Source organism: Salmo salar, chromosome ssa13 (assembly GCF_905237065.1).
Source record: "Salmo salar chromosome ssa13, Ssal_v3.1, whole genome shotgun sequence".
Taxonomy (NCBI): Eukaryota; Metazoa; Chordata; class Actinopteri; order Salmoniformes; family Salmonidae; genus Salmo; species Salmo salar.
Window position 1 is genome coordinate 35,224,650 of NC_059454.1, and position 15,876 is coordinate 35,240,525.

Below are 15,876 nucleotides of genomic sequence, written 5' to 3' on the forward strand. Positions count from 1 at the left end.
CTTATTGTGTATTCCTGCGCCTGTCTGCTAATCCTTTATACCAGTGTGAAAATATGATTCTATTGTACTATAACACTAACCACGCAACATCTACTTACATTGATTGATGTGATGTCGACAATATCAAGAAAATACGTAATGCACAGACGTCACAGTTTCACTAAGAGTAAGGGAAGTATTTGCTGGTTTAAGTCCAAATTAAAATCTTTCATTTAGTAATTTTAAATGGCTGGCAAATAAAACAAATCAAATCAAAGTGTATTTGTCACGTATGCCGAATACAACAGGTATACCTTACTCTGAAATGCTTATTTACAGGCCCAATCCAATAGTGCAAAAAATGTATTAGGTGAACAATAAGTAAGTAAGTAAAGAAATAAAACAACAATAAAAAGACAGTGAGAAATAACAGTAGCGAGGCTACATACAGACACCGGTTAGTCAGGCTGATTGAGGTAGTATGTACATGTAGATATGGTTAAAGTGACTATGCATATATGACGAACAGAGAGTAGCAGTAGCATAAAAGAGGGGTTTGCGGGTGGTGGGACACAATGCAGATAGCCCGGTTAGCCAATGTGCGGGAGCACTGGTTGGTCGGCCCAATTGAGGTAGTATGTACATGAATGTAGAGTTAAATTGACTATGCATATATGATAAACCGAGAGTAGCAGCAGCATAAAAGAGGGGTTGGGGGGGCACACAATGCAAATAGTCCGGGTAGCCATTTGATTACCTGTTCAGGAGTCTTATGGCTTGGGGGTAAAAGCTGTTGAGAAGCCTTTTTGTCCTACACTTGACAATCCGGTACCGCTTGCCATGCGGTAGTAGAGAGAACAGTCTATGACTGGGGTGGCTGGGGTCTTTGACAATTTTTAAGGCCTTCCTTTGACACTGCCTGGTGTAGAGGTCCTGGATGGCAGGTAACTTAGCCCCAGTGATGTACTGGGCCGTACGCACTACCCTCTGTTGTGCCTTGCGGTCGGAGGCCAAGAAATTGCCGTACCAGGCAGTGATGCAACCAGTCAGGATGCTCTCGATGTTGCAGCTGTAGAACCTTTTGAGGATCTCAGGACCCATGCCAAATCTTTATAGTTTCCTGAGGGGGAATAGGCTTTGTCGTGCCCTCTTCTCAACTGTCTTGGTGTGTTTGGACCATTCTAGTTTGTTGTTGATGTGGACACCAAGGACCTTGAAGCTCTCAACCTGCTCCACTACAGCCCCGTCGATGAGAATGGGGGCATTATCGGTCCTCCTTTTCCTGTAGTCCACAATCATCTCCTTAGTCTTGGTTACGTTGAGGGATAGGTTGTTATTCTGGCACCACCCGGCCAGGTCTCTGACCTCCTATAGGCTGTCTCGTCGTTGTCGGTGATCAGGCCTAACTCCGTTGTGTCATCTACAAACTTAATGATGGTGTTGGAGTCGTGCCTAGCCATGCAGACGTGGATGAACAGCGAGTACAGGAGGGGACTGAGCATGCACCCCTGGGGAGCTCCAGTGTTGAGAATCTGCATGGCAGATGTGTTGCTACCTACCCTCACCACCTGGGGGCGGCCCGTCAGGATGTCCAGGATCTAGTTGCAGAGGGAGGTGATTAGTCCCAGGATCCTTAGCTTAGTGATGAGCTTTGAGGGTACTATGGTGTTGAACGCTGAGCTGAAGTCAATGAATAGCATTCTCACATAAGTGTTCCTTTTGTCCAGGTGGGAAAGGGCAGTGTGGAGTGCAATAGAGATTGCATCATCTGTGGATCTGTTTGGGCGGTATGCAAATTGGAGTGGGTCTAGTGTTTCTGGGATAATGGTGTTGATGTGAGCCATTACCAGCCTTTCAAAGCACTTCATGGCTACGGACGTGAGTGCTACGGGTCTGTAGTCATTTAGGCAGGTTGCCTTTGTGTTCTTGGGCACAGGGATTATGGTGGTCTGCTTGAAACATGTTGGTATTACAGACTCAATCAGGGACATGTTGAAAATGTCAGTGAAGACACCTGCCAGTTGATCAGCACATGCCCGGAGCACATGTCCTGGTAAACCGTCTGGCCCCGCAGCCTTATGTATGTTGACCTGTTTAAAGGTCTTACTCACATTAGCTACGGAGAGCGTGATCACACAGTCGTCTGGAACAGCTGATGCTCTCATGCATGCCTCAGTGTTGCTTGCCTCGAAGCAAGCATAGAAGTGATTTAGGTCGTCTGGTACGCTCGTGTCACTGGGCAGCTGGCGGCAGTGCTTCCCTTTGTAGTCTGTAATAGTTTGCAAGCCCAGCCACAAAAGACGAGCGTCGGACCCGGTGTAGTATGATTCAATCTTAGCCCTGTATTGACGCTTTGCCTGTTTGATGGTTCGTCGCAGGGCATAGCAGGATTTCTTGTAAGCTTCCGGGTTAGAGTCCCACACCTTGAAAGCGGCAGCTCTACCCTTTAGCTCAGTGCGAATGTTGCCTGTAATCCATGGCTTCTGGTTTGGGTATGTACGTACAGTCACTGTGGGGATGATGTCCTTGATGCACTTATTGATAAAGCCAGTGACTGATGTGGTGTACTCCTCAATGCCATCGGAAGAATCCCGGAACATGTTCCAGTCTGTGATAGCAAAACAGTCCTGTAGTTTAGCATCTGCTTCATATGACCACTTTTTTATAGACCGAGTCACTGGTGCTCCCTGCTTTAATTTTTGCTTGTAAGCAGGAATCAGGAGGATAGAGTTGTGGTCGGATTTACAAAATGGAGGGGCGAGGGAGAGCTTTGTACGCGCCTCTATGTGTGGAGTACAGGTGATCTAGAATTTTTTTCCCTCTGGTTGCACGTTTAACATGTTGATAGAAATTTGGTAGAACTGATTTAAGTTTCCCTGCATTAAAGTCTCCGGCCACTAGGAACACCGCCTCTGGGTGAGTGGTTTCCTGTTTGCTTATTTCCTTATACAGCTGACTGAGTGCGGTCTTAGTGCCAGCATCTGTCTGTGGTGGTAAATAAACAACCACGAAAAGTATGGATGAAAACTCTCTAGGCAAGTAGTGTGGGCTGCAATGTATCACAATATACTCTACTTCAGGCGAGCAAAATCTAGAGACTTCCTTAGATTTCGTGCACCAGCTGTTGTTTACAAATATGAACAACCCTCGTCTTACCGGAGTGTGCTGTTCTATCTTGCCAGTGCAGCGTATATCCCGCTAGCTGAATATCCATGTCGTCATTCAGCCACGATTCCGTGAAACATAGAATATTACAGTTTTTGATGTCCCGTTGGTAGGATATTCGTGATCGTACCTCGTCTAATTTATTGTCCAATGATTGCACATTGGCGAGTAATATTGACGGTAACGGCAGCTTTCCCACTCGCCTTCTCTGAGTCCTCATGAGGCATCCGGCTCTTTGTCCTCTGTACCTGCGTCGCTTCCTCTTGCAAATAACGGGGATGTCTGCCCTGCCGGGTGTTTGGAGAATGTCCTGTGCGTCCTGCTTGTTGTAGAAAAAATCTTAGTCTAATCCGAGGTGAGTGATCGCTGTCCTGATATCCAGAAGCTCTTTTCTGCCGTAAGATACGGTTGCAGAAACATTATGTACAAAATAAGTTACAAATAACGTGAAAAGACCCCACATATTAGCACAACTCCTTGGTCGCCAGTAAAACTGCTGCCATTTCTTCCGGCGCCATTTTACTGAAAAAAAGTATTATTAATAATACAGTATTATTAGTAGTCAGCGTCCCCTCCCTCTCACCGATGACAGCATTGGTGATGGTGATCTTCAACCACATCCTGTCCCGGATCTCCAGACCAGAGTCAGGTAGCTGCATCACCTTGACGATGGTTGCCATGTCCGTCTTACTCGCAGATAGCGGCAAGTCGTCAAATTCTGAAGGGGAGAGGAGGTTGAGCCACAGCACATTCACAGACAGTGACTGACAAAATGTTCAGTATGTGTCCTTTCTAGGACTGTGAAAGTGCAGCTATGTCTAGTGATTGCAGTAGTTTGTGTGTGTGACTGTGGTGATAGTGTGGTCATACCGTAGTGTGGGTAGGGTCCGGTCAGGGCGGTGGTGTGGGATATCCAGGCAGCAGGGTCGATGGGCCTCACTGGTTCAGCTGGTCACACACACACACACACACACACACACACACACACACACACACACACACACACACACACACACACACACACACACACACACACACACACACACACACACACACACAATATCCATCATCTACTGTAAGTTTGATAGTTTGTGCTCAAACTTCTGCTATAAGTTACAAGCACATCCAATTTGTTTTTCAAAAGGTTTTCAAAAAGCGAGTTTCCAGCTGAGTTTGAGAGCCCTGTTTGTAAATGGTAATAACCTGTTGTTGGTGGAACATCGGTTAGTGTCTTACCCCGGGGGATGGTGAAGTAGCTTCGCGGAGACGGGTCCCAACACTTGGCCACAGTAAGACTAATAGGACTGGAGGACACATGGGGAGACAGTCAGTTACAATACCTCCTGCTCACTTCTATAGCTCCTGTGCAGTTAAAAGCACAAGAGGAAACGATAGGAAAAAATAAGTCATGTTTGGATGAACTAGAAGGATTATGGAGAGAAATATTAGTCTGTATTATGCAACAGTCAACAATGCAGAAGCTGCTTGAAATTCAAACCCACTGTTGATCCAATCTAACCAGTCAGCATACCTCTGATATGCTAATACAACCCTAATGTACTCCAGAGTCTTACCATTGCTCATCTTTTAAATCCTGTATTTACCCAATACCCATGTCCTTTGTCTGTCTGTCTGTCTGTCTGTCTGTCCTGACCTGTGACCATCTTCCCATGCAACAGTTTAAATTCTCTTGAAATGTTTTCTGGGTTATCTCTAAAAATCCTGCACTGTAACACAGTCCTGTTCTTACCCTGTTTTGGAGACGATCTCTCTCAGGATCCTCACAGCGTCATCGTTGCTCATGTTCTCAAAGTTCACATCGTTCACCTGAGGATCACAATGAAACAGTTACCGTACATTTACACGGATCATGTCTTTAAAATGAACAAGTAGTTGGACAAAACGGACAAGTGAATAAAGAAACATAAAATGATTTATGACTCTATTGAAATCAATTCTCTACAAGTTCATCTCAGGGCAGTGTTGTAAGGTTTTCAGAAGCATATAACAGCTAATAAATCCTATGCAGCTTTATACTGTGTGTATGGGTTGAAAAGAGACATACTGGATCTACAATACATGTTGTTAAAGAGACATACTGGATCTACAATACATGCTGTTAAAGAGACATGCTGGATCTACAATACATGCTGTTAAAGAGACATGCTGGATCTACAATACATGCTGTTAAAGAGACATGCTGGATCTACAATACATGTTGTTAAAGAGACATACTGGATCTACAATACATGTTGTTAAAGAGACATGCTGATCTACAATACATGTTGTTAACCTCTCTTGGGTAGGGGGCAGTATTTTGACGTCCGGATGAAAAGCGTGCCCAAAGTAAACTGCCTGCTACTCAGGCCCAGAAGCTAGGATATGCATATAATTAGATAGATTAGGTAGATTTGGATAGAAAATACTCTAAAGTTTCTAAAACTGTTAACCTGTTATGGCTAGGGGGCAGTATTTTCACAGCCGGATAAAAAACATACCCGATTTAATCGGATTATTACTCCTGCCCAGAAACTAGAATATGCATATAATTATTAGCTTTGGATAGAAAACACTCCAAAGTTTCTAAAACTGTTTGAATGGTGTCTGTGAGTATAACAGAACTCATTTGGCAGGCCAAAACCTGAGAAGATTCCATGCAGGAAGTGCCCTGTCTGACAATTTCTTGCCCTTCTTGATTATCTCTATCCATTACAGAGGATCTCTGCTGTTACGTGACACTTCCTACGGCTCCCATGGGCTCTCAGAAGGCGGCAAAAAGCTGAATCGTGGCTTTGCAGGCTCTGGCTGAAAAAAAGTAGCGCGTTTGGGTAGTGGCTGGTTACAGTACTGTGAGACTCAGGCGCGTGTCCACGTCGACCCCATGCCTTGTTTTCTTTCGTCTGTTTACCTAAACGCAGATTCCCGGTCGGAATATTATCGCTTTTTTACGAGAAAAATGGCATAAAAATTGATTTTAAACAGCGGTTGACATGCTTCGAAGTACGGTAATGGAATATTTAGAAATCTTTTGTCACGAATTGCGCCATGCTCGTGACCCTTATTTACACTTCGGATAGTGTCTTGAACGCACAAACAAAACGCCGCTATTTGGATATAACGATGGATTATTTTGAACCAAACCAACATTTGTTATTGAAGTAGCATTCCTGGGAGTGCATTCTGACGAAGACAACAAAGGTAATCAAACTTTTGTAATAGTAAATCGGAGTTTGGTCAGGGCTAAACTTGGTCGGTGTCTAAATGGCTAGCCGTGATGGCTGGGCTATCTACTGAGAATATTGCAAAATGTGCTTTCACCGAAAAGCTATTTTAAAATCGGACATATCGAGTGCATAGAGGATTTCTGTATCTATAATTCTTAAAATAATTGTTATGTTTTTTGTGAACGTTTATCGTGAGTAATTTAGTAAATTCACCGGATGTTTGCGGGGGGTATGCTAGTTCTGAACGTCACATGCTAATGTAAAAAAGCTGTTTTTTGATATAAATATGAACTTGATTGAACAAAACATGCATGCATTGTATAACATAATGTCCTAGGGTTGTCATCTGATGAAGATCATCAAAGGTTAGTGCTGCATTTAGCTGTGGTTTTGTTTTTTGTGACATTATATGCTAGCTTGAAAAATGGGTGTCTGATTATTTCTGGCTGGGTACTCTGCTGACATAATCTAATGTTTTGCTTTCGCTGTAAAGCCTTTTTGAAATCGGACAGTGTGGTTAGATTAACGAGAGTCTTGTCTTTAAAATGCTGTAAAATAGTCATATGTTTGAAAAATGGAAGTTTTCGGATTTTAGAGGAGTTTGTATTTCGCGCCACGCCCATCATTGGATATTGGAGCAGGTGTTCCGCTAGCGGAACATCTAGATGTAAGAGGTTAAGCTTATGTCTGTGAGTATAACAGAACTGATATGGCAGGTGAAACCCCGAGGACAAACCAACCCCAAAAAATAAAATCTGCCTACCCCTATTTTCAATGGCTATCAGTTTTATTACAAGTCCACCCATAATTGCAGTTCCTAGGGCTTCCACTAGATGTCAATAATCTTTAGAAAGAGTTTCAGGCTGGTTTTTGGAAAAATGGGCCAGAAATTGTCGTTTTTCTAGGTGGCTCCCATTTTGGCTGTAGCGTTTCCAAGCGCGTGGAAGAGAGCGCGTTCTTTGGTATCTTTCTCCGATAAAGACAATAACGATTCTCTGTCTTAAATTGTATAGTTTATTTACGTATTAGGGTACCTAAGGTTTGATGATAAACGTTGTTTGACTTTTGACTGAAAAGTTTATTAGTAACGTTTGGGATTCATTTTGTATGCATTTTGATGGAGGGAAACTGGGTGGATTATTGACTGAAGCACGCCAGCTAAACTGAGTTTTTATGGATATAAAGAAGGATATTATCGAACAAAAGGACCATTTGTGATGTAACTGGGAATTTTTGGAGTACCAACAGAAGAAGATCATCAAAGGTAAGGCATTTTATATATTGCTATTTCTGACTTTCGTGTCGCACCTGCCTGGTTGAAATATGCTTTTCATGTGTTTGTATGCGGGGCGCTGTCCTCAGATAATCGCATGGTTTCCTTTCGCCGTAAAGCCTTTTTGAAATCTGACACAGTGGCTGGATTAACAAGAAGTTAGGCTTTATTTTGATGTATTACACTTGTGATTTTATGAAAGTTAAATATTTATAATACTATCGTTTGAATTTCGCGCAGTGCAATTTCACCAGATGTTGGCCAGGTGGGATGCTTCCGTCCCACCTGCCCATATTAAAGAGACATGCTGATCTACAATACATGCTGTTAAAGAGACATGCTGGATCTACAATAACAAGTGATCAGCCACTGTGTGTACAAGAGAAGGCGTGGCCAGCCATACAGACATCAAAGAGAACAAACAACAGGAAGGAAAAGGAGAGGCAACATGTAGGATAGAGGGCTACGGGAAGGAAGGTGACGAAGCCCATTACAGTTGGTTGTAAACAGGTCAGAGTTTCAATAAGTTATAGTTTCAATAGGTCATAGTTTCAATAGGTCAGAGTTTCAATAGGTCATAGTTTCAATAGGTCAGAGGTTCCAGTTTCCCCTTTACCTTATTGTTAGAACTCATTAACATAAACATTGTTTGAAACACAGTATCCGATCATCATTGTAATAATAACTATAATAATCACAAAGAAATTTGCTCACTTGACATTTGTGCACATTAGCTTTCCCTCAACAGACCATAAAAATAGAACCAAAAAAATAACTCATAAAGAACACAAAATATACTTTAAGCTTATAATACTTCCTAGAAAATGAATGTAAGGCTCATGTGTAGTGGGTGGTAGTGTCGTGTACCTGTAGGAGCATATCTCCAGGTTCTATCCTGCCGTCTGCAGCTACAGCTCCTCCCTTCATGATGGAGCCGATGTAGATCCCCCCGTCCCCCCGGTCGTTACTCTGCCCCACAATACTGATACCCAGGAAGTTATACTTCTCTGGAAGAGAGAGGGGAGACAGGAGGTCAGTTAAAAGTCTCATGTACAGAGCCTTCGGAAAGTATACAGACCCTTGACTTTTTCAACATTTTGTTAGGCTACAGCCTTATTCTAAAATTGCTTATATAGTTTTTTTCCCTCATCAATCTACACACAATACCCCATAATGACAAAGCAAAAACAGTATTTTTTAAATTGTTAAAAATTATTTTCAAATATCACATTTACATAAGTATTCAGACCCTTTACTCACAAATTTCTTGAAGCACCTTTGGCAGCGATTACAGCCTCGAGTCTTCTTGGGTATGACGCTATAAGCTTGGCACACCAGATTTTCATCAAGGATCTCTCTGTACTTTGCTCCGTTCATCTTTGCCTCAATTCTGACTAGTCTCCCAGTCCCTGCCGCTGAAAAACATCCCCACACCATGAAGCTGCCACCACCATGCTTCACAGTAGGGATGGCGCCAGGTTTCCTCCAGACGTGATGCTTGGCATTCAGGCCAAAGAATTCAATCTTTGTTTCATCAGACCAGAGAATTTTGTTTATCGTGGTCTGAGAGTCTTGGCTTTGGCAAACTCCAACCCAGCTGTCATGTGCCTTTTACTGAGCAGTGGGCTCCGTCTAGCCACTCTACCATTAAGGCCTGATTGGTGGAGTGCTGCAGAGATGGTTGTCCTTCTGGAAGGTTCTTCCATCTCCACAGAGGAACTCTAGAGCTTTGTCAGACTGACCATTGGGTTCTTGGTCACCTCCCTGACCAAGGCCATTCTCCCCCTATTGCTCAGTTTGGCCAGGCGGCCAGCTCTAGGAAGAGTCTTGGTGGTTCCAAACTTCTTCCACTTAAGAATGACGGAGGCCACTGTGTACTTGGGGACCTTCAATGCTGCAGACAGTTTTTGGTATCCATCCCCAGATCTGTGCCTCGACACAATACTGTCTCGGAGCTCTACGGACAATTCCTTCAACCTCACGGTTTGGTTTTTGCTCTGACATGCACTGTCAACTGTGGGACCTTATATAGACAAGTGTGTGCCTTTCCAAATCCTCTAAAATCAATTGAATTTACCACAGGTAAATCAAGTTGTAGAAATATCTCAAGGATGATCAATGGGAACAGGATGCACCTGAGCTCAATTTCGAGTCTCATAGCAAAGGGTCTGAATACTTATATAAATAAGGTATTTCTGTTGTTTTTTTTATACATTTGTACAATTTTCTAAAAACCTGTTTTCGCTTTGTCATTATGGAGTATTGTGTGTAGATTTCTGAGGATTAGTATTTATTTAATACATTTTAGAATAAGGCTGTAACGTAACAAAATGTGGAAAAAGTAAAGGGGTCTGAATACTTTCCGAAGGCTCTGTAGTCTAAAGACTATATGGGGTTTAAAGACCGAGTACACTGATGATATTTGTATTAAAAATAGTTGTGTACAAAGAAAGGCATAAATTAAAGAAAATTAGAGGAAAAGGGGAAGTCCTTACCCATGTTGAGTGTGACAGTGATGATGTTGAGGCTCATAGTGGAATCTGTGATGCTGCTGAAGGACGAAGACTGGAAAAGAGAGAGGGAGAAACTTAGTGTGTCAGGTACATACTCACATAACCGTTCTTGTTCCCTTTCTCACTCACACACACGTATGTGCAACAGTACAGTTTTCAAGGTGGGCTCACCCGGTCTATTTTGGCCACTTTGTGCCTCCGTCGGCGGCGTTTGTGTCTGCGCATTAGCTGAGAAGACGAGCTCTGCTCTGTGGAGCTGCTGAGTCTGAGACACAATACAATGTAATCTTTAATGGTCCATTATACAGAGACAACGGAAATTTGGTGACTTTTGCTGTCACAGTACCCAGCCCAACACACAACATACACGACTGGGGAACAGCACAGGGTCAGCCGCAGGGCAGCTCCCCTGGAGCAGGAAAAGTGGGGGGATTTGTTGATTTCAGTAAAGAACCACTGATGAAAAGAGGGAAATTAGAGAAAAGACAGAGAGAGGGAGAGAGAGAGAAAGACCATCTACCTGCTGGCGTCCTCATCCTCCTCACTGTCGACGAAGGAGCTGGACTCCAGTTCACTGCTCATCACTGAGGTGCTGTCGTAGCCCATGGCAGAGTCCCTTGCTGTGCGCTCCGACTTAGAGTGGCCGTTGATACGAGGGACTGGGGAGGAGAACCACACAAGAACAACCACAGGTAAGATATTAACACTTTGATACAAGTTCACATCATGACATAATACTGTGAAGGACAACTCAGAGCTGAATGAGTTGGAGAGATGATATGAAAAACGATGAGAGAAACATTTCCCAGCGTTATAGAAAACCACCAAGAGGAGATTTTTGTATTAAGGACAGGATCAGGACATTAAATGGGAAATCAAGACAGGGATTTAGAAGAGGTGAAAGGCCAGTGTAGAAAGCACCAGAGAAAGAGGCGAGAGATTACCAACCAGTGCACATGGCTTCTGAAAAAGCTTGAAATATCATCAACCCAAGAGGATATCAGAAACAAATTGAGGCTGCAGGTAGATTAGCCATTAAGAGTGTTGGGGCAGTAACTGAAACGTCTTTGGTTCGAATCCCTGACACGACTACGTGAAAAATCTGTGGATGTGCCCTTGAGCAAGGCACAACCCTAACTGCTCCCTTAAGTCACTCTGGATAAGTGTCTGCTAAAATGTATTTAAACTGGGCCAAGGAGGACTTTTACTACGGATTCACTAGTACACAGAGGATTCACTAGTACACAGAGGATTCACTAGTACACAGAGGATTCACTAGTACACAGAGGATTCACTAGTACACAGAGGATTCACTAGTACAGAGGATTCACAATCACAGAGGGAAGTTCTGTTACAAACATGGCAAAGTAACTGTATGGCAGTTTTATGACTAACACATTTTCACTGAATGGACTTACAGAATGAACATGATCATTTCGAATGGTGCAGTCAGTGTATTGTGAAATGATTATGATACCATAATGATAGGCTTCAATTCATGTTTTAATAAGAGACAGTGATCAACCAAAATAATAACATCTGTGTCCCAAATTCCTAACACCTCTCCCCCACACCCATACGTACAGTGGAAGAGGCGGGGTCCTGTCTCAGCAGGGTGACAGCGGATTGGCTGGAAGGCTCTGGCAAAGCGCCGAGGGCGTGACTGACCCTGCGTTCTCCGCGAGCGACCAAAACATTCCAATAGTGTGGTGGTGCCCATTACTGACTGACCCCAAAGGGTGCAAATACATACACTTTGACTCTCTAAAGAGCTGTACAATCCTCCTCCTCCCAGGATACGTAACCACACACACACACACACACACACACACACACACACACACACACACACACAACTAAACCGCAGAGTTTTGTCTCAGGTGCAAAACTCAGACTGCCTGGTGTCTGTGTAGTGGTCTGTCCCTGTGCTTCTCTCTCTCGACCCCTTTGAGAGGAATCAGGATCTCTGCCCAATGACAGGCTGCTGGCAGACTCCAGTCCTTATCTACAACAAAGGCGGTGAAAAAAGACCAAAAGAAAAGAGTAAATGTGGAGAATGGTACTGTGAATTGAGGAGAGATAATCACTCAATATAATATGTTGTCAGTTTTTCTCAGGTATATCACAGCAAGATATCTTGACTTATTCAACTTCTGCAAATGTCTGACTCTTACAGTCCTGGGCATTGTGGTAGGCCTACACCTGATTTATCTGCTACAATACTCGACAAACAATAATAAAAAAGAATAAAAAAAGAAAACCTATTCTGTTTTGGGATATTGTGCTGTGAACTGTAACACCTTTAGTGTCAAAGCTGGCTCTTATTAGTCAGATTGGATTTGGAGATTCCAATTTCATGATTATTTTTGAGCCATGAAGTAATTATCCTGAGGGATGGAAATGTCATATGTCAGCTCAAACTAAGGTATTAGCCTACGGTATTATAAGGTGATTATGTAGGCTATAATTGATAAGGAATAAAGAATTATGACAGGAGAGAATGAATACATTAGGTTCTCCAAAAATACATTTCCTTATCCCATGAATAAATGTGGCAACCTCTTCAATCGAAGGTAGAGTCTACAGCAGGAAGAAATCGCTTTCTTAAGCATAAACACTAGCCCATCTACATTTTTCTTCTGCAGCTGAAAGACAATAAATAGTTTCTTCCACATTCCGCCATATATAGTAGAATGCATTTCTTTACTAGTATTGCAAACATATAAAATTGCCTAAATAATCGAACACAAAATAACAGGTCATCTACAGATAGCCTTTCAATTTATTGCTGAATAGGTGAGACTCACAATAACCTGCATTAACCTAAAATAAAACAAAGTCTATTATTTAATTACATCACATGTATCTATAATTTAACAGCTAGTGGACTATAATCTACCTATACAGCGATTCCATGAGTAAATTCGCTTTACCTCAAACGTGGGAGAGTCAGATGAGAGAGACAGTGCTCTCTTGCGACGCACTGAGAAACTGAAGGAATTGGGAGCGCGCAAAATGTTTACCCAGCACTCCCATCCCATGGTGCGCGACTATAGAATGTTTGATAATCCCTCTTTGACCTATCAGAGAAATGCATTCCACAGCGTGTAGAGAGAGCCCAGCAGGTGAAGGGATTTGATATGATGCACAGGCATATCTCTGACCGCCACAGGTGATTGTGCTATCAGGTCATTAACGCCTGCATCACAATGCACTTCGCATAATAGCAAATATTTAAACGGAAAATGTCGCAAAACACTAGGTTCCAAGTATATCAAAAAATATAGGAATTTATCATTTGACCTCCATTACTTTTCTTATTGAACAGAAATATACTGCATACATGTTGTCTACATTTTGATTATACAGTGAATAGTAAGACTATTCCAGAATCAATACACTTATTGTAGATGTCAAAATAGTCCTGCCAAAGCCATAGCGTGATATACCCAGACAGACAGTCATGGACGTCTGTTCACATCCTACCCCCCTCCTCTCCCAGTGCAGGTAGCAGAGCTAAAACCCCTAAACAGATCCTCTCACATTCATCCACAGTATCCTGCGGGCCCTATAGCTATGTCCACTCCTCTACCTGTCAAACACTGCATTATTCATCCATTCATTCTCACATACCTACAGCCAGAAACGAGAGAACAAGGGATATGTTAACCTCAGTTAAAACACTTTGATTCACCCTCCTCTGTTCACGGCATTCACACAGTGGCACTTAAAGAAAGAGGGGAATTCCTGCTATTCTACCGCTGCAGGGCCCGGCAGGATAACTTACACGGTGCTGCATGGGCGTGAGTCTCTAAGTCAAGGACACAGATACAGTGGCCACCATGACATTGTATAAAGAGCCCTAAATAAATAAAGCCTAATTGAATTGGACTACATTGAGCAGTGTAGGGCAGCTTTTATGATCCATTAAGCAGTGTGTTCACCAAGAGGGACATGCCCTGTTCCATGGAACTCATTTAATTATCACTAACTAACTAGCAGGCAGGCTGGCAGGGAAACCTAATGTAGGGAGGGAGGGAGGGAGGGGGTGAGGAGAGAGAGAGAGAGAGATCACTACTCCTTCAACATAGGGGCTACTACCAGCTGATATTTCTAGAGAAGGACACAGGGCCATGACACACAGCCCTATTTTCTGTTTCTCAAATCAGAACTTAAGAGAGTGACTATAAAAACAAAGGCTGTAGTGAGAGGAGAAGAGTCGGGTTACATGCTTCCAGTTCTGTAGTTTGCCTCCCCGTAGGACAACAGATACACACACACGTACACAAACACGCACAGATGAGTTGTACTCTCTCTTCCCTACAGTACCAACCAGTCTGATGTGTTATCATGCTCCTCCTAATTAAGCCACATTAATGAATGACTATTTGGTTAATGAGCCTGCAGCTGCAGGATCCACACAGCCAGGCTCGCTGTGAACAGCAGATCAGTGGAGGAAAAGATGGAGTGATGAGATAAAGAGATAAAGGACTGTCTCTGGCTCTATCTGCTGTGGGCATGGATGGAGGAGAAACAGAGGGACTGACGCTTTACAGTAGAGAGAAAGTCCTTCGCCTTATGTTGAATGGAAATATATACACCCATATCGTCACACTGTTTAACCAGATCCAGAAGTATTGTATAAACAGGAATAAGGGTGGAAGAATGAGTGACTATTATCATTGGAAGAACCAGGCTTGCTTATAATATACCAATTGGCCATCTTAAATCTTGTCATTGTTTTTTCACACTTTGCTGCTAAACACACCTTGTATTTCTTAAAGCACCACACTGCACAAATGAATTGTGAGTGTTGAAAGAGTGTAGATATGTCATGTGCTTAGTTACTCTCTGAAAAATAGAGTGGTGTGATGAAAGGAATGTCCCTGAAGGAGGATACAGAGAGGAAGCTTTCCTCCTCTTCAAGTAACCTTAGAACTCTCGACTGAGCGCCGTGCCAAAACATGTCCATGACACTAGCTAGGTTTCCATCCAATTGGCGTCAGATTTTCACGTGAAGATTCTAAAATCTGCATAAAGAAAATATGTGCATTTTCCAACAGTGGTGTTTCCACCAAATGGACTTGTTGCGGATTAGTGCACACAAAATGTACTTTTTCGCTTAAGATTTCATGGACCAAATAAAAATCGAAAGTTCAATGTGTTTCCATCACATTTTCTACTATACTGATAGTTTGGTCACAAAAACTGTTGGGTAAAATAGAAAATGTGTCTACTCTGGTCTACGCACGTGCACTCTAGCCAACAGCTTGCAGATACAGTGGGGGTAGGCTGTGTGGGTAGGATAGTATGAGATTATTATGGATAAGATAATATTAACATTTGTCAAACTGCAGCCAAGCATCGATTATCATGTCACCAGAATAAGACCCTCGATATTTATTGGAAAGGAGCGTCAAACTCATCACCGTGCACTTCCACCACCCAGTGAAGTTTATCATCATTTATTTCATCTCTAGCCTAATAAACCTCATGCTTTGCTGATGAGTCGTAGTGGGAGGACCACACAACATGTCATCTCGTGACTCAAGTTTACTTCCATATGATGGTTAATATATCAATATTTGCGCATAAAGACATTTACACCACCATTTCGTGCATAATTAATTTTACAGACACAACAACATCCCACCATGTCAAAAAAACTAAGTATCTGTCTGCATTTATAAAATTGTACCAAATCTACCTGTTTCCATCACAA

The 15,876-nt window shown here is 42.7% G+C and overlaps 1 protein-coding gene across 1 annotated transcript in view; it reads right to left on the minus strand.

Annotated features, from left to right (window-relative positions):
* Positions 1–15,876, minus strand: part of dvl1a (dishevelled segment polarity protein 1a) — a 53,904-nt gene that overhangs the window by 6,640 nt on the left and 31,388 nt on the right. The window contains 8 exon segments of the mRNA XM_014136330.2: positions 3,728–3,862; positions 4,015–4,092; positions 4,381–4,448; positions 4,895–4,971; positions 8,509–8,648; positions 10,137–10,206; positions 10,326–10,419; positions 10,675–10,813. Coding sequence (XP_013991805.2) covers positions 3,728–3,862; positions 4,015–4,092; positions 4,381–4,448; positions 4,895–4,971; positions 8,509–8,648; positions 10,137–10,206; positions 10,326–10,419; positions 10,675–10,813 — 801 coding nt within the window.